Source organism: Aquarana catesbeiana, linkage group LG04, assembly GCF_042186555.1.
Source record: "Aquarana catesbeiana isolate 2022-GZ linkage group LG04, ASM4218655v1, whole genome shotgun sequence".
Classification (NCBI taxonomy): Eukaryota; Metazoa; Chordata; class Amphibia; order Anura; family Ranidae; genus Aquarana; species Aquarana catesbeiana.
Window position 1 is genome coordinate 194,479,429 of NC_133327.1, and position 18,959 is coordinate 194,498,387.

The following is an 18,959-nucleotide window of genomic DNA, read 5'->3' on the forward strand; positions in this document are numbered from 1 at the left end:
TACAACCTCTGCAGCAATGCAGGCAGCGCTCATACGTCTATTTCTCAAAGACAACCTCTGGTTAGACGCTAAGCACCATGGTGAGGCCTGTTCTGAGTGGAACCTGTCCTGTTGAACCGCTGTATGGTCTTGACCACCGTGCTGCAGCTCAGTTTCAGGGTCTTGGCAATCTTCTTATTGCCTAGGCCATCTTTATGTAGAACAATTCTTTTTTTCAGATCCTCAGTGTTTTTTGCCATGAGGTGCCATGTTGAACTTCCAGTGACCAGTATGAGAGAGTGAGAGCGATAACACCAAATTTAACACACCTGCTCCCAATTCACACCTGACACCTTGTAACACTGAGCCACATGACACCGGGAGGGAAAACAGCTAATTGGGCCCAATTTGGTCATTTTCACTTAGGGGTGTACTCACTTTTGTTGCCAGCATTTTAGACATTAACGGCTGTGTGTTGAGTTCATTTGAGGGGACAGCAAATTTACACTGTTATACATGTATACAAGCTGTACACTCACTACTTTACATCTTTACATTGTAGCAGTGTCATTTCTTCAGTGTTGTCACAAAAATGTGAGGGGTGTACTCACTTTTGTGAGATACTGTATATATATATATATATATATATATATATATATATATATATATATATATATATATATATATACACACACACATACACAATAACTGATATAGAGGAATTCACAGGTCTTGTAGCAGTGATAGATCAAAACAGCAGCGTTTTTAAGGTTGGCATTTTGATGACGCTCAGTTCATCTTTCTCAAGACTTAAAAAAGTTGGACTGAGCTTTATTGAAATTTTGACAATAAAAACGCTGCCGATTCATCTCCTCTACAGGACCCATGAGTACCTTTACCCCCTCTATATGGATGAGCACTAGGGCAATTATCTCAAACATAGAGTGCGGTGGCTACTCTTGGGACTACACATATAGTTTGTTTTGTGAAGACATATTTATACCTGTTAAAACATAAATAAATTATTTTCAAAGTTAGAAATATGGGATTTGCCATTGGTTACAAACCAGAACTTAAAATAAATTAATGCTGAGAGAAACAAATAGTTGCCTGGCTGTCATGCTGACACTCTGGCTTTAATAATTTGAGCAACTGGCCTGGAACAAATATTCAGATATGGGGGGGGGTTAAACTATAGCGCTGCTAATTAGTGCTAATCAAGGTAATTAGCTCGAAAACAGTATTCACTATAGCGCTAGTGAGCAAATACTCCCAAAATTTAATTTACTATAGTTCCCTGAAACCAAATAGCGCCCAAACCCTTACTCTGTTAAAACCTGGAGAATTGCACATGGAAATATTGTTTAGAGCATGATATAATTGCCTAAATAGTACTGAAATATGCGGTATATTATTTAAAGATAATCTGCTTTTAAACTGTGTGAAAAGGTGATTTTTACACTGAAATATCTTTAAAAGTTTGAGAAGTGATAAATTCCCCATTTTGGACAACTAGGTGCCAACACAACTGAGCATGCTCAGACCTGCAAATAGCTCTCATTTTAGCTCCAGTGTCTTTTTTACAGAGCGCTATAGTAAATACCAAAATGAGCGCTGAGTAAAAGAGCATTTTTTGGAAGTGAAAATCTGCACTATTATAGTCCAATGCAAGTTTTAGCCATTGATTCTAACGATACAAATGTAACTTTCACAAATAAATCCTTTTAATGTTGATGAAATGTTTCTTTATCTGAAATAAATTTTCCTTTGCAACATTATTGCTTCTACTTCAAATATTTTGCTTTTAAAAATGCTAGAGTGTGAAATGTTTTCATGTTTTGGTAAAATATATTTTTCTCTGTCACTTTCACTTACTCTCCATCTCACAGCAATCTTTACCCAAACTCACACAGATGTCTTTACAAAGCACAAACAATACCATTGCTGATACAAATTTAAAATGAGTCACAATTTTTTGTGCGTTTTATTATTTCCAAATAATCATAATTTGAGCCCAAAAACGTGATATGTGTACCAGCATCAGAAATCAAAATGTAATTCCCAAAATTTGAGAGCAATTTCACTATTCACTACTAATATCACTATTCTACACTCACCCACAAAGAACCACCAAATATCACAGAATAAATCAAGAAGAATAACTGTTGTGTAATTCCATCACCTGTATGTCCAAAGAAATGTAGTATTTATGAGTATTTATGTGTAGGAGGTTTTCACATGTGGCAGCTCTGTAGCTTAGAGGTTAGAGCTTCTGCTTAGCATCCCTGAGTGTCTGGGTTTGATTCCCAAACATGCTGCTTCATGTAGAGAAGTTGTCTCATCTCTCAGGTCCTAAAACTAAATGTAGTATTTATGTGTAGGAGGGTTCCACCACCATTGTAATTCTTGCCAGATACACTATCCAATCAAAAGTATTGGGACACCTGCCTTTACACACACATGAATTTAATGGTCAGCCCAGTCCTAGTCCATAGGGTTAAAAATTGATTTGCCCCACCTTTTGCAGCTAGAACAGATTCTGGGAAGGCTAGGAAAGCTGTCCATAAGGTTTAGTGTGTCTATGGAAATGTTTGACCATTCTTCCAGAAGTGCATTTGTGAGGCCAGGCGCTGATGTTGGATGAGAAGGCCTGGCTCTCAGTCTCTGCTCCAATTCAGCCAAAAGGTGTTCTATCAGGTTGAGGTCAGGACTCTGTGCAGCCAGTCAAGTTCCTCCACCCCAAACTCGCTCATCCATGTCTTTATGGATCTAGCTTTGTGCAGTCATGTTGGAACAGGAAGGGGCTATCCCCAAACTGTTCCCACAAAGTTGGGAGCATGAAATTGTCCAAAAAGTCTTGGTATGCTGATGCCTTAATGCCGCGTACACATGAGCGGAATGTCCGACAGAAAAAGTCAGACGGAAGCTTTTCATCATATATTCCGATCGTGTGTATGCCTCATTGGACTTTTTTTTCAAAAATTCTGACGGACCTAGTAATAGAACATGTTCTAAATATTTCAGATTTTTACAGAAGTTGTTGAATTTACAGGTCAGTGACATATTTGCTCTCCAAGATTTTGTGGCCAGTGGTCAGTACGATGTTTCTTTTCATATTGAGGATACCTGCCAAGCTGCATATGAGAATTGGGTGAAGGCGGATCTGGGAGGAAATTTGCTAACTAAGAAGATGGACGTCAGTTTATTGTTTGATCCTGGATTGAAGACCATGATTGTACATTGTTATAATCCTTTTTTGGAGCCGGAATTGGTGAGACAATTTTTGTTGAGGTATTGTGTGGGGTCTGACAGAGGAGAGAAGCTTTATAACCAGTATGGCATGTATGGCATGAGGTTAACTGCGTTTCAAAGTACGCATGAAGAGGGACCCATCAGGTTTTTGTGGCGTGTGTCACCCTCCCCCAGCATTTACCATTGCTGGGGAGAGGTGTACTGTTTTCTATTCTGGGCAACCCCATTACTGTAGGGGTGCTTTCAGTATGGAAATATTCATGAGGATTGCCCTTCTAAGCATTGCTGTAGAGTGTGCTTGAAGCCGGGACACAATGCAGCGGAGCGCAATAAAAAAAATATGACCTGTGTGGTTCAGGGGAGCATATGGTCAGAAACTGTCCAAAAATAGTGGGGTGGAAGATGTTCTCGTATGCGGAGGCTGTGCAGAGAGGGCAGTTTACAGGGCAGAATGTGAGCCGAGAACTGAAGGAGCAGGAGACTGAGCGGGCGGATGAAGGGGGTGAGCAGGTGGCCGGCACGGAAGGTGGAAAGGCGCCGACTGCCGAGTCTGTATGGATTCACAAGTGTCAGATGATTCAAGTGGAGCAACATCACCATTGGGCTTGGTAGGTTCTCCTGCCATGCAATATTTGGAGAGAGAATCATTTGATCCTCTTGTAAAAGGTACAGGGAACGGAAGTGGAAAAGAGATTCCTGATGGAGGAGTTTAGTGTTTTCTATAGGGTTTTTTTGATCCTTCTCATGGCTTTGTCTATATGTAGTGTGAATATGCGTTCGATTGGATCTGTCTATCGTCATGCAGCTGTTTTGTCTGAGTTGGCTAAGATTGAGTGTGATGTCTTGTGTTTGCAAGAGGGTGGTTTGTGGTAGGCTCCAGGCCATGGGGACTGGTCTGCAGGACCAGCGGTTTGGTCTTGTGCTGCGGAAAATAAAAGTGACGTTGTGGGGGTGCTCTTTAAAAACCCAGAAATTAAAGTTGAATCATGGGAGGAAGTGGTGATAGGAAGAGTTTTGAGCGTAATGTTTACCTACCTGGAAGAATCCTTTAAGTTGGTATGTGTTTATGCACCAGTGCAAAAAACTGCCAGAATGGATTTGTTGGAAATTTTGAGGCTTCACCTTGTGGGGAGAGAAAGACCATTGTTGCTGGAGACTTTAATCTTATTAGGACTGCTGAAGATAGAGTAGGCCAAGGTGAAAGTCAGACCGATGTCACCAGCACAGCTTTTAATGCAATTTTGCAGGATTTTTGTTTGCAAGATGCAAGATTTGCAAGACCTTTTTTTCAGATAAGGGAAGCGTAAAATCCCGAACTGACTTTATTTTAGGTTCCAGGGCACTGAAGGTCGCAGAGTGGAAGCAATGGGAGGTGTCTTTCTCCGACCACCAGGTTTTGGTGGGAAAGTTTATTTTTGATCAAGATGTCAAGACTGGGAGAGGAATCTGGAAATTAAATAATCTGCTATTGGAAGACCAAGAGATTTTTGATGTTTGCTCTGCAATACAAAGTGTGGTTGGGAAGGAAGGGGGATTTTGAATCCTTTTTTGAGTGGTGGGACTAGCTGAAGGAGCGAATCAAGCTCTTCTTTCTTCTAGCAGTTGTGAAGAATGCAAGGAAAGAGAAGCAGGAAAGGAGGGCTCTCCAGCAAAGGTTGGGACTCCTGCAAATAAGGCAGGAGGGCTGGGAGTTAGAAGAGGAGATTGGAAAGCTTAGGGAGGAGATAAAGAAAGCTTAGGTGATGAGAGGGAAGAAGCTAATCTTCCAAGCTAAAGTGAAGGACATGGGGAAAGGGGAGACATGTTTGCGGTTCTTCTTCAAGAAGCTCTTGAGGGGACGCAATGTGATGAAATTGGTGATGGTGCAGGGACAGGAGGTGAATGGTGAGAAGGTGGTGGAGACGGTGAATGAGTTTTTTACGGATTTGTTTGCAGGCAGATGTGGAGTAAGTGCTGAGGAGACGCAAGAGTATTGTGAGAAAGTGGATGCAAGATTGTCTGAGGAGAATAGGTTTGGTATGTGTGTGTTGTGTCTGAGGAGGAAGTGAGGCGAGTGATAGATGTGATGAATCGGAATAAGATGCCTGGGAAGGATGGGTTGACTGTTGAGTTCTTTTGTAAAGCGTGGGAGGTGATGAAGAATGACGTGCGTGAGTTGGTGAGGCTGGTGTTTGAAGTGGGGGAGATGCCAAAGTCCTTAAGGGAGGGGGTGATTACCCCCATCTATAAAAAGGGCGACAAAAGAGACATTCGGAATTGGTGGGCAATTACACTGTTGAACGTTGACTACAAGATTGTGGCAAGGTTGATTGCCGATCGAGTCAAACTTGTGGTTGGCAAAGTGATTGGGGAGCAGCAGGTGTGTGCGGTTCCTGGTTGGCAGATTTCCAGCAATCTAACGTTGCTGAGGGATGTCGTATACTACGTGCAATCTAGCAACTTGCCGTGCCTTCTAGAGTTGATTGACCTTGAAAAGGCCTACGACAAAGTCTCCCATCAGTTTCTGTTTCAGATTCTGGAGGTCCTAGGGTTTCCGGACCAGCTGATGAAGGTTATCAGAGGACTATACAAAGGTGTCTCAAGTCAGGTTTTGTTCAATGGTACCCTAGGGGGGAGTATCCATGTGATGTCTGGTGTTGGGCAGGGGTGCCCCCTGTCACCTTTGATGTGATGGAGCCATTACTGAGTGCAGTGGACAAGGCATTCAAGGGTGTGTTTGTGCCTGGCAGTGGTGGAAGGAGTGTGAAAGTGTTGGGGTACATGGATGATGTTGTGTTGGTGGCTGGTGGAATGTCTGATGTGTGGCGCAGGTGAGTCTGTTCTGCAGTATGTCTGGGATGAGTGTGAATTGGAGTAAGTGTCAGGTGTGTAGTTTGGTCCGTGAGGTGGAAGAGAATGAGGGATGGAGTCAGAAGGTGGAGAGGATGTAGGTGCTGGGTGTGTGTTTTGACAGGGAGTTGAGGGGGAGTTGCAGTTTTCATAAGGTGACTGAGCGTGTGGAGGAATAGCTGTCAATGTGGCAGATGCGTGAATTTTCCTGCACCGCGAAAGTTCTGATCATCAAGTCAGTGATCCTTCTGATTATGTTGCATGTCTCTGTTGTCTTTCCGCCTCCTGATGGTTGGGTGAGGAAAATGACGAGGCTACTGTTCTTGTTCTTTTGGGGAGGGAGGATGGAGTAATGTGCAAGGGAGAAGATTACTAAACCAAGGGCCAAAGGTGGCTTCGGACTTCCAAAGATCGGGGACTTTTGATGCTGCATTACTGGGTGACGTTGATAAGGACCCTAAGAGGTAACAGAATCGGGAAAGAGATGATGCAGTACCTTGGAGGAAGATTGTTTACAAGACTCGGACTCTACAGGTGGGTCCTGGAAAAACCACAGGCATGGGTTGTTCCTCAGTATTTTTTGGTCTTAACCAAGATCTGGAAAGTATGGAGGTTGGGGGGTCTGGGGAGGGAGGTTGGTCATAAAAAGAAACTTAAAGCTTGGATTGCTGGGGAGATTTTTCCTAATGGGATACAGTACTTAAGAGAGAAGGAAAGTATGCAAATTTGGAAGAGTATGAACACAAGAGGACTGACTAACCGCCAAAGAGACATATCCTGGATGACCTTCACGGGGTGTCTGATGACCATGAGTTTTCTGAAAAGTAGGGATTTGGTAAGATCGGAGTTGTGTCCAAGGGAGGGCTGTGGGGGAGTGGAGGACGTGTTCCATGTGTTTTGGAAATGTGTCTTTGCTAAAGAAGTGCTGGGAAAGTTGAAAGGCTTCCTGAGGGAGGTGGTGGTTTTTGTAAGGGAGGAAATGGTGGTTCTGGGTTTGTGGAGATTGGAGAAAAATGCAGCCAGGAATATATGGGTAGGAAGGAAGAGGTTCATTTCTGTAGAAGATGCAGTGAGGTTATATTTGGCTAGGAAGTATATTGTTTATCTTTCTGATGTAAAAGGGATGGGGGAGGAAGAAGCTGGGAGATATTGGAAGAGGGATACGTGGAATGTCTTTTGATATATTTGCATGATTATTAAGATGTGCTCTGTATTAATAATTTGTTTTGTCATATGATGTGGAGGCAGTCACTAATTACTGATAGTGTAAAAAAAAAAAAAAAATTGTGGGGGCGAAGGAATGATATTGTGCCTATTGACAAACGCCCAACTAGGGCTGTTTGCTGAAATTCTTGTGCATTTTTTCAATCAAAAGTGGGTTTAAGTGGCCATGCTTTCAATGTTGCGTGTATTGTTCCTGTCTGACCAGGCATTCATGGTTTGGGAGCATGTGCTGACCTTCTAGTCTTTGATTTCATTGCTTAAAGCGGGGGTCCACCTATCTATCGTTTTTTTTTTTTTTTGAGTTCATTCACAAACTTTTCTTCTCAGCATTACATACTCACATATTGTGTATAATATGTCCACCTGTGTCAGATTTCGTTGGAAAGAATAACTTATATTATTCACTGCAGGCGGTTTCCATCTTCATTGTGGGCATTTGAAGCCCACAAGCATTTATTTCCTGGATGCGGTGAATGCTGTGCTCCCAGCATTCACAGCTCGTTCCCGCACGTGCTCAGTGGCATCCTGGGAAGCCTGAGACTAGCTCCCAGGAGACTGTGCGGAGTCTGGGAGAGGCTAGAAACATCTATCCATACCAGACCCTTGGATTTTGGGGGAGACCCCTACGCCATTTTTTAAAAAAAATTTGGCGTGGTGTTCCCCTTAATATCCACACCAAACTCGAAGGGCCTGGTGTGGACTGGTGGGGGGAACCTATGCCATTTTTTTCTTTTATTTTAATTCTATATTGCCGGGAACTGGCAACACATTACAGCCGCGAGCAATTTTGAATGACATTTTTCTTTAGAGATGTCATTTTGCTGCGGTACTGTTCTAAACATGGGAAAACTGCGCTACTTTACAGGCATACTGTAGACACCCCCCAGGCACAATATTTAAAGGAATGTTTCATTTTTATTGTTTCAATTTAAGCATTATTAAAATCACTGCTCCAGAAAAATTGTCCGCTTTAAAAACATTTTTTTCCAACTAATACATGTCTCCTGGAGCAGGACCCAGGTCCCTATACACTTTTTATGGCAAAGAACTTGCATATAAGCCTTCAGTGAGAACTTTTGATTTTGCAGGTTCGAGCCCCATTGACTTCCACTATTCCCTCATATGTGATCTGACAGGCATTTTTGCCTGCAATAGCGCTGCTTTCCATTTGCATTAGCGCTCAATTTCTGAGAGTTGAAGTCTTACTTGGCTTTATTTGGGCGCTATTTTCTGGGACTGCAGGACCATTTTTCAGCGCTATAGTAAATGACCCCCATTCAGTCCAGGTCATAAACTCAGAAAGCACTGAAGTCACTGGGTTAGCACAATAGCCAGACCTGAAGCATTGCAGAACATTCAGCATCCATGTTTCTCTTAGGGATGGTTTCCAAGGGGGCAGACCTAAACTAATCAGATAGTATTAAATTATTTAGAAAGATTATGATAAACTTTTATGTAACAATCTCTAATTACTGTACTGCTAGTTAGTGTAATGAGCAGCACGAGGATATGGGTCAAAAGCAGTATTGGTTGGGGGAAAAAAACATCTGCCAGAATCATTATAGGAGATTCAAAGACACAAAGAAGAGCTGGGAAGCAATAGTCATAATAAGTATTGTCACATATTTGGTCAATTCAAACAATCTTTCAATTTTAAAGGCTTAACACTCAAAATGTTTCTAGCGGGTGGAAGAACAGATTTGTCACCTGATGTGGAAGAAGCATCACCTTACTTAGTTTTTTTTCTATTTTTTGCTCTATGTACATACATTTACTGTTCAATAAAAATTAAGTATTCAAAATGTATTTAGGTATTAAGGAACAGTTAAAAATATATTTCTTCCTAATCACTGTCTGATAACCTACCCTTTTAATATTATCATATCTGCTTGCCAGGATCTTTTATATCATTGATAGCGATCACAATGAGGTAATTGATAAGAGTTGATTTTTAAATTATGTTTGATTTACAATAATTACATAGTGTATTTTGAAAAGTGTTCATTTATCCATTGTATTATTTTCCCATTTTAATTTATCCTGTAATATTAGAAGCAGCAGCTACACGATTTGGTAAAATTACACTTAACCTTTTTCATCAGAATATGAATACATCCTTTTATTAAATAATGGAAAGTAATGTAAGCCAAGTTTTAAACAACTGTTTAAGTGCTCATGTGTACTGAGCTTTTTTTTTCGTAATAAATACATCAGGGTGTTGTACCTAAGGAGCCAACAGGTGCAATTGTTATAAACCATCTGGGGCCTTTCCAAATGCATTGTTGTTTTATTTTTGGATTGTGGTTGAAAGGACTGAGAGTGCTTTTTCACATGTTCAAGGACTACAGCTAAAGATACAAGTATAGCAACTGAAAAGTATAAACTTTTTTTAATGATATTACATTGTATACATTAAGTAACAATTTATGAACATAGGGCTTCTTTCACACTGCTGTGCTTCTAAAACATGCCATGTGTTTGGAAAAAAAATGCATAGCATGTTTTTAAACGCACTGCATTAAAATTTAGTGTAGCGCATAGCTGTGAATAGCTGATTGTTAAGGATGCCGTTGGATGCCATCTTCTTAAGAACAAGCCATACATTGATTGCTAAGGACGCCATCAGGTACAGACTCTGCTATTCACTGGCTTTAAAGAAGCCGGCACACGCTGGTGTTCTTAACAACTAGTAAATAGCTACACATACAATGACAGGTAACTTTCCTAGATGCTCTTCAGTATCATCATCAGTGTGGTGCTGAGACCGAGCAGTGCTGAGACGTTGGTCTCTTGTGTTTCGGCTCTGGGTACTAGGTGTAAGATGAGGAGGGCGGTGGAATCGCTGTGCCCGGCTGTCAGGGAAGGAGCTGCAGGGAACAGAGAGGAGTCTATCATTGCTACTACCCGGCACTGTGGAGAGGGAAGGAGCCAGTAATACTGAGCGGGACAGCCGAACAGCTCAAGTGGCTCTGTGGCTGTGAGGAGATGAGAGGTCGGTGGCTGGATCGACTCCCCTAAACATGAAGAGATTTAGCAAAGAGAACCTGGGAGTGACCTTCATGGCTGAGGCTTTGTAATATACAGCAGCTATCCGCTGGTTGTTACGGATGGCAGCAGGTGTCGGCTCCTTAACAACCAGCATCTTTTTAAATAAAAGCCATGTGACCCTAAAAAAAAATTATCGAAATACACACTCTTGGTGCATTTTTGGTGTATTTCTGGTGAGTTTCCATTGACTTACAATGGAAGGTGCATTTTTGGTGCACTTTAGAAAAGTGCACCAAAGATGCAGCATGCAGGACTTTTCAAACCACAGTGTAAATCCAGCACAGCAAGGATTCAAAGGGAAATAATTTTGATGCACTTCTGTCACGCTGGAAAGGTGCTTTCTAGTGCAGCAAAATTGCACCAGTAGGAAAAGGCCCTTAACGTTGAACACATTTTGTAGCATCTCCAACCATCTTCTTCAGTTCCAATTAATGTCAGGAAGATACTCCAGCATTTATATCTACACATGCAGCATCAGCACCGTAATCAAATCACTACTGAATGTGTAGATGTTGATTTTCAAGATCAGGAAGTGAAGTGCGAAAGTTGTGGCACATGCCTGTTTAAATTACATAATCCCAAATTTGGAGTCAGGAAGTCTGCCTATATAATAATTACTCAATTTACATAGCTAATGGTTTGAATTTGCGTTGAATTGCTGGGGTACAGCTGATAAAATAGCATTATATATGGAAGACAGAAGGTGTTGAAGACCCCCACCCCTTTATGGATGGCTGTCCCAGTTTGATGTAGATGGCCTCTTTCATGCCTATTGCAAAATAGTTGTACTGTCTGTTCAAAATATGTACCTAACAGTCCTTGAAAGAATGTCATTTTTTCTTAAGATGTTGGAAGACTACCAAGTCTTGACCTGCATAATTTGCCCTACTATGTTGGTCAATTTGTTTAAGAGGTTGTTTTGTCTCCCTAATGTACAGCTCTTTGCATAAAGGATGTATGAACATGCATCATGATTGTCCAGGGTTGTGGTAAATGCTTTTAATAATATTTAACTGTTATTATGAATGTAAAAATGAAGAATTGCCCAATTAACCTGTCAATAGTTTTTACAGGGTATATTCTCCAGTAAAACTCTGCACTGGACAAAAAACGATGATTCCAAAGGGGGTCAATACAGAGCTCAGTTTACAGGTATTTTTAGATCTCTAGTCACATTGACCAGGAATATCTGTGGACTGTGGAATTTCATCCATGACTGGATACTTTTTGTATTCTTCAAATATCCTTCATCTAAATATCTAAATTCAAAATTGCATCGGTTTGGTTGTAAATTTAATGCCTGTTTGACTGACCTGCTGAGGATGCTAATACTCTTGACTTTGATCTGTTTGGATGTAGTGTCTAGGAGATTTTGTTACTAAAAAATACATTTGTATTTGAGGTCTGAACAATAAGATATCCAAAAGTTATTTGATACACAAATTATCATTTTTTTATTGATCTATTTGTGACGTGGTCCTTTAAGTCTGTGATAAGTGACTGGGAGAAATTTCAAGAGGAGAAATGTTGTAAGTTCCGGAAACAAACTTCCACTGTGTCGTGACAAAGCTCACGTGATCATGTGAGCGAAATGCATCAACGTCACTATGTCATGTGATCCGGCTTTTCTCTCTATTCATACGGCTTGTACCATCAGCCGTCCCACCCTGCTCTACACAGCTTGCACAGACTGCACAGAGGATATGAGGACTTCCTATGTGATGTCAGTCATACACCATCACGGACATTAGCAGCTATCCTGGAGGTTCCTGTGAGTGGGAGTTGAGTAGTGGTCTGCCACCATCGTGAACCAGCTGTCAGGGAGAACCGAGCATTGGTTGGGTGAGATTGCAGGGACGCTGTTCCCAACTCCATTTGCTAGCGTAATTGTCATGGCCACCGCCGTGTGGACACTTCTTCACCTGTGACCACTAGCTTGCAGTGGTTAACCATTTCCTCCTCCCCGCCCTCCTGTCTGCTTCCATCGCATGTGCTGCTGAACACACTTGTTACTCTGGATCTGTGCCTGTCAACGCTCACTACTACAGCCTATAGTCCATCCTTCCACATATATTGCCTAATTTTGGATGATTTCAAATGGACTAATTACTAGTGTGGTCCTTTTTTGCGATGTCATGCCAATTTTGCCCCTACAACTGGCGATGGCTTATCACTAATCAGTGTCGTTTAGACTTCAGTCAACACAGTTAGCTGTTTGGTGTGAGTGGGTTGAATGATAGACCGGGTCTCCTTCTTTTATGAGTTCCTGACAACATTGTCATGAATGGTTTTATAATGGTGTGGTGAAGGTTGCAATTTTTTGTCATATTTGAATTTGTATTAATAAAATAATTCATTTTTTTAAACTTATACCACTGTGTGTTTCCTTTTGGAGCCACCTCTGTCTAGCTTTGGCCCCTTGGTACCTTAGATCATTTCTTGTACTTGACAAGCATTACCTGATTCTTACCATTTCAGTGGGAGTTGAATTACTGTAATGCCTTTGATTTCCCTTTAAATTCAGCAGCAACTTCAAGGTGTTTAGAGGGAGGATGCGTTTATCTGAAGGTTGGATATTCAGTATAACACTAGAGCCAAGGGTGTATGCAGAACCCAAGACATGCACCCATTTCAATCAGCTTTTGGCCAGGTTCTTCTATTTCACCTGATCTCCACCACTCAAATTCTTAACAGATCAGTTATATAAGTCACAAAAAGCATGGGCCCAAATAACATGTGTCTGATTGTCACCTGCCATAGTTTTCTGTACAACGTGCATTTTACTTACAAAACAATTGCTTAGTTTGCATTCCTCTTCAATTTCATCTGCACTGTCTTCATCTGAGACTTCCCCTTCCTCCACATCCTCCGCCAGGTCATACGGCAATTTCTTCCCCTGGAAAAAGAGTACAATGTACTATGTAGATGTTGTTCAAATCATATGCTTGCAAATGGTTACATTAAATTATTAAGAGCCCTTTCACACTGAGGTGCTTTTCAAGCGCTTTGGGGCTAAAAAAAGCACCTGAAAAGCACGAGAAAACCTAATTCCATTAAAACCAATGAATGCTTTCACACTGGGGTGGTGTGCTGGCGGCGAGCTTAAAAAACTCCTGCAAGCAGCATCTTTGGAGCATGTTTGGAGCGCTAAAAAAAGCGCCTCTTTCCATTAAAATTAATGGCAAGCGCCTCAAAGGACCTTGAAAAGTACCTCAAAATGGTTCCTGAAGCCGTTTTCTGGGCAGTTTTCAAGTGCCGCAGTGTGAAAGGGCTCTAACTGAGGAATGCAGTACTTTAAAAGACATTTGGTTACAGTACAACACCAACTAAAGATTTATACATTTTCTGTACTGTGGCAGCACTAGTTAAGACATCTCTCTTCAAATTTTTTACTAATTTATTAAAGCAGTGTTTCCAGAGTCTGCAACTAGTACCACTGCAGGTGGTACACAGTAAGGCTCAGGATTTAGGAGTCTATCTGCCTAATGAGAGAACAATCTGACTCTAGTAAAAGGACATGCTGATTTAACCTACAAACTGAAACTGTATGGGCATTTTGCAATTATAGGGCAAAGCTCTGGTCTTCTTAGGATATAAATGAATGCAATCCATCCATACAGCACCCAGGATGGTGGGAGGGAGTCTGCATTAGAGGTCTGATCTCTAAACCGATCAAATTTGTTATTTAACACATTTTATTTCTCTTTTTTATTATTGATTTACCCACTTTGAGCAATAAGTAACAGCAAAATAACCAATTCATATGCATTCTGTAAAAGCTATTATTAAAAAAATAACATTAGGCAACCAATATACATTTAAATTTAGAATTAATTGGGTTATTATCTATACCTTGTCTGTAGACTATCAAACAACCTAAAAAAATATTGGGTTTCATTCTTTTCTTGAGAATACTTTTTGTTCAGGCTGTTTGTGAATTTATTATCGCTACTGGGGAAACATCTGTTTCTTCTGATTCCCGTTCATGCTGTTTTATCTCTCCAGGAACAATATCTATTGTCTTCAAAGTAACACCTACTCTACAGTAAATTTTAAAAATTACAAATATGCCGACCTTGTTTTTTCAGTATATGTTGTTAATAAATTAATCTATTCATAGGCAAGTATGCAGCATGCTTTTCATAAAGCACGACAATCCACATTATTGTTTACCTTCACAAGTATCTTGCCCTTAAGGCTCTGGGGGCTTGGAAGCTGTTTGTTTTCTCCAACTGGTACTGAAGATAAGTCAAGTTTATCTGCAAATATTTCTTTGAGGTATTGAGCAATTTTTCTTTGTTGCTGAATATTACAGTGGTTTTCAATGGACAAAATGACAGGGTACCTGAAATAAAGAAAAAATGTGATCAACCATTTTACATTTTGACTCTATACAGGCCCAGAATATGCAGCTTCATAGAGCCAAACAACAAAAAACTCATGTCCACCCTTGTCCCAATAGCACTAGGTGACTTTTGGGTCAAATAACCTTGATAACTGATACCCTCAGATTGAGCTCACCTTGTTGCATGATAAGAATGTCTCTTCATGGAGATGAGGTTTAAGCCCAATTGAGGCCTCCACTGGCCCCATAGAAAGACTTTAGCTGGACATAAGCCATACACTAGTAGACTTTTTTTTTCCTTTCATTTTTCATTCTAAAAAAATGTATTTGGCTCCGTTTTTGATAACAAAATTTGAAGGAGTGGGATGAAAAGTTTCTTCTCAAATAAAATGTATGCGGTTTTCGTTTTGGAAGTTACATTCCTTCCATAATCAGATGTTAAAATAAAATAAAATTTTGAAGTACTTTCAAACAACATTCATCAAAACACCCAATGTACTGAGAATTTTCCTACGAATGTTCGTACTAATCGTTTGAAAATTCACCAGTGTTTTTGACCAACTTTGGTCGCCATTTTTTCCTATGAACAGATACTACCATCCCTAGGACATTACATTACTCCACGTTATGTCTGCATTTTATATTTCATTCATAAAATTTGGAAACAGTGAAGAGCCTGCAGTGTCCTTAGTAGTCTTCTCTGCATAATGCTGCAGAGAACACTCCTTAGCTTGCTTCAAAGTTTCAGAACCCATAAATAAAACACAATGCTGTGTTTTAGCATTATAATTTATTAGCATTATTTTATTTATTTTGAACAATCGTTATGGCCATGGTTATGGCATAACCATTGCTTCATAGTTACACTGCAAACATCAGACAAGATGGCATCTAATATCTATGGAGACCTAACAATTTAACCTTGATCATATCTGCTTAGTCCCTTGTCACACAGTTGGAAAAATAAAAACATCTATCCTGATACACATCTGTCTTTCATGTCTATGTTCCTTATAAAACTGGAAGCAGGAAATGAGCAGGATACCCAAACATTCTCTTTCCTGTTACTTTCTGCATTGTTAGTGTTGTATGTTTACTGTATACCCTACTGTAATAAGATTTAAAATATGTTGCTAGGAGTATAGAACTGTCAAATGTCCAGGAGAAGTTGGAATTAAACAGGTTTTATTGATGCACAAAACATTAAGGGCCAACTTACTCATTTTTAACAAAGGCATATTTGTTGATTGTCTCAACGACATCTTTAAAGGGAATTTTTGAGGTGAGTGTGTACCCATGGTGCACTACTGGCTCTCCATCTGGCCCATCCCAACAGTCAACTGTTGAAGAAATAACACAGGTAGTTAAGCAGGCTACAATATGGAAATCTATTCAGCAGTAGAGCTAGTTTGTTCTACACGTTTGCAAATAAGTCACTCAGGTTATATTGTATGTTTGTCCTAAGTTCAACTAGGACAGCAACCCATTGAAACCAATCAAAATTCCTCTTTCAGTAAGCACACTTCAGTAAACTGAAATCTGATTGGTTGTTGTACTTTAGCTTTGCTTATGTTTAATTCACAAAAATGTATAAATTGTGCATCAATGTGCAATAGAATCATACAGCTAGACAGAGTTCACTGAAAGAACATTAGAGGGGTTTTTTTCATCTGTACAAGCAAATAAACGATCATCCATGTGACCCGAGCTAAGGAGACAACAATAAAACATTGATGAAAGATATGAGCATAGACTTATGCCATGTACACACAAGCGGACTTTCCGGAATACTTGGTCTGGCGGACCAGAGTCCGCCGGACAATCCGACCGTGTGTAGGCTCCGGCGGACTTTTCCGGCGGACTTTTTCCCAAAAGCCCGCCGGACCTAGATTTGAAACATGTTTTAAATCTTTCCGTCGGACTCAGTTTCTGGCGGAAAGTCCGCTCGTCTGTGTGCTGGTCCGACGGAAAGGCCGCTCGTCTGTATGCTGGTCCAACAGACCAGATACGACGCAAGGGCAGGGTATTGCATTTCGCGCTCGCTGCAATAGGAAAAACAAATTTTCCTATTGCGGCGAGCGCGGGACATACCAGGCCCTTAGGTCTGGTATGGGTTATAAAGGGAAGCCCCTACGGCGAAAAAACGGCGTGGGGTCCCCCCTAAAATCCATACCAGACCCCGATCCGAGCACGCAGCCCGGCCGGTCAGAAAAGGGGGTGGGGACGAGCGAGCGCCCCCCCTCCTGAACCGTACCAGGCCGAATACGCCCTCAACATGGGGGGGTGCTTTGGGGGAGGTGGGGCCCTGCGGGGCCCCCCCACCCCAAAGCACCTTGTCCCCATGGTGATGAGGACAAGGGCCTCTTCCCGACAACCCTGGCCGTTGGTTTCGGGGTCTGCGGGTGTGGGGCTTATCGGAATCTGGGAGCCCCCTATAATAAGAGGGCCCCCAGATCCCGGCCCCCAACCTATGTGAATGAGTATGGGGTACATGGTACCCCTACCCATTCACCTAGGGAAAAAGCGTCAATAATAAAACACACTACACAAGTTTTTAAAATAATTTAATAAACAGCTCCGGGGGGTCTTCCTTCGGCTTCGGGGGTCTTCTTCCAGCTTCTTCCAGCTTCGGGGGTGTCCTCTTCTCCCGGCGTCCGGTTGGTTCTTCTCCGCTCCCTCCGGCCTCTTCTCCCGGTGTTCCAGTTCTTCGGTCGGCTCCTCCGCTGTCTTCAGGCCACTCTTTTGTCAGCGGAGGTCCGGACTTCTGGGCTTCTTGTCTTCTTCCCTCTTCTCTTCTCCAGATGTTGACACGACGCTCTCTTCGGCTGGACTGCTCTCTGAGCGCTCCGTTGTGACTTATATAGGCGGAGACCCCACCCCCTTATGATGTCACAGTCCCTGGGCATGCTGGGACTGTGACGTTTTAGGGGGCGTGGTCACGGGTGATGTTGACCACGCCCCCTAAAACGTCACAGTCCCAGCATGCCCAGGGACTGTGACATCATAAGGGGGCGGGGTCTCCGCCTATATAAGTCACAACAGAGCGCTCAGAGAGCAGTCCAGCCGGAGAGAGCATCGTGTCAACATCAGGAAAAGAGAAGAGGGAAGAAGACAAGAAGCCCAGAAGTCCGGACCTCCGCTGGCAAAAGAGCGGCCTGAAGACAGCGGAGGAGCCGGCCGAAGAACTGGAACACCGGGAGAAGAACCAACCGGACGCCGGGAGAAGAGGAACCGGAGGGACCCCCGAAGCCGGAAGAAGACCCCCGAAGCCGGAAGACCCCCGAAGCCGGAGGAAGACCCCCCGGAGCTGTTTAATAAATTATTTTAAAAACTTGTGTAGTGTGTTTTATTATTGACGCTTTTCCCTAGGTGAATGGGTAGGGGTACCATGTACCCCATACTCATTCACATAGGGTGGGGGGCCGGGATCTGGGGGCCCTCTTATTATAGGGGGCTCCCGGATTCCGATAAGCCCCCCGCCCGCAGACCCCGACAACCAACGGCCAGGATTGTCGGGAAGAGGCCCTTTTCCTCATCAACATGGGGACAAGGTGCTTTGGGGGGGCCCCGCAGGGCCCCCCTCCCCCAAAGCACCCCCCCATGTTGAGGGCATGCGGCCTGGTACGGTTCAGGAGGGGGGGCACTCGCTCGCCCCCACCCCCTTCCTGACCAGCCGGGCTGCGTGCTCGGATCGGGGTCTGGTATGGATTTTCGGGGGGACCCCACGCCGTTTTTTCAGCGTAGGGGCTTCCCTTTATAATCCATACCAGACCTAAGGGCCTGGTATGACCCACGATGGGGCTCGCAAGGTGTCAATCTCGCCGATAAAAGCGGCAAGATTGACTTCCTTTTCTAGTCCCGTCGTACCCGAGTCACGTTCAAAATGAACGGACTTGTCCATGTGTGGGCAAGTCCGTTCATTCTGAAAGTCCGCCGTAACTCTGGCGAAAGTCCGTCGGAAAGACGGGCGGATTTAGCCCGCCGGAAAGTCCGGTCGTGTGTGGGCAAGTCTGTCCGTTTTAAAGTCCGCCGCACCTGGCGGACAAAGTCCGTCGGAAAGTGTGCCGGACCAAGTATGCCAGAAAGTCCGATCGTGTGTACGCGGCATTAAAGGTTAAAGTTGTAGATTAGGACTGCAGGGTTGATTTGCTAAGGGCAATTAGGCTGTTCACTTTGCTCTGGAAATTTCCCTTAACTTAGTGAATGTTGTGGAAATTCACTTTGCTAAGAATACCCAATCACGTGCAATGAAAAAAGGTGTATTTTCTCTGCATACTAAATT

General features: G+C 42.5%; 1 protein-coding gene across 6 annotated transcripts in view; it reads right to left on the bottom strand.

Annotated features, from left to right (window-relative positions):
- PLCH1 (phospholipase C eta 1) overlaps window positions 1–18,959 on the bottom strand; it is a 392,590-nt gene that overhangs the window by 89,466 nt on the left and 284,165 nt on the right. For all 6 annotated transcript variants that reach the window (XM_073626065.1, XM_073626066.1, XM_073626069.1 and 3 more), the window contains 3 exons: window positions 15,897–16,017; window positions 14,506–14,677; window positions 13,121–13,228 (listed from right to left, as the gene is read on the bottom strand). In XM_073626065.1, coding sequence (XP_073482166.1) covers window positions 13,121–13,228; window positions 14,506–14,677; window positions 15,897–16,017 — 401 coding nt within the window. The remainder of the gene's footprint in view (window positions 1–13,120; window positions 13,229–14,505; window positions 14,678–15,896; window positions 16,018–18,959) is intronic.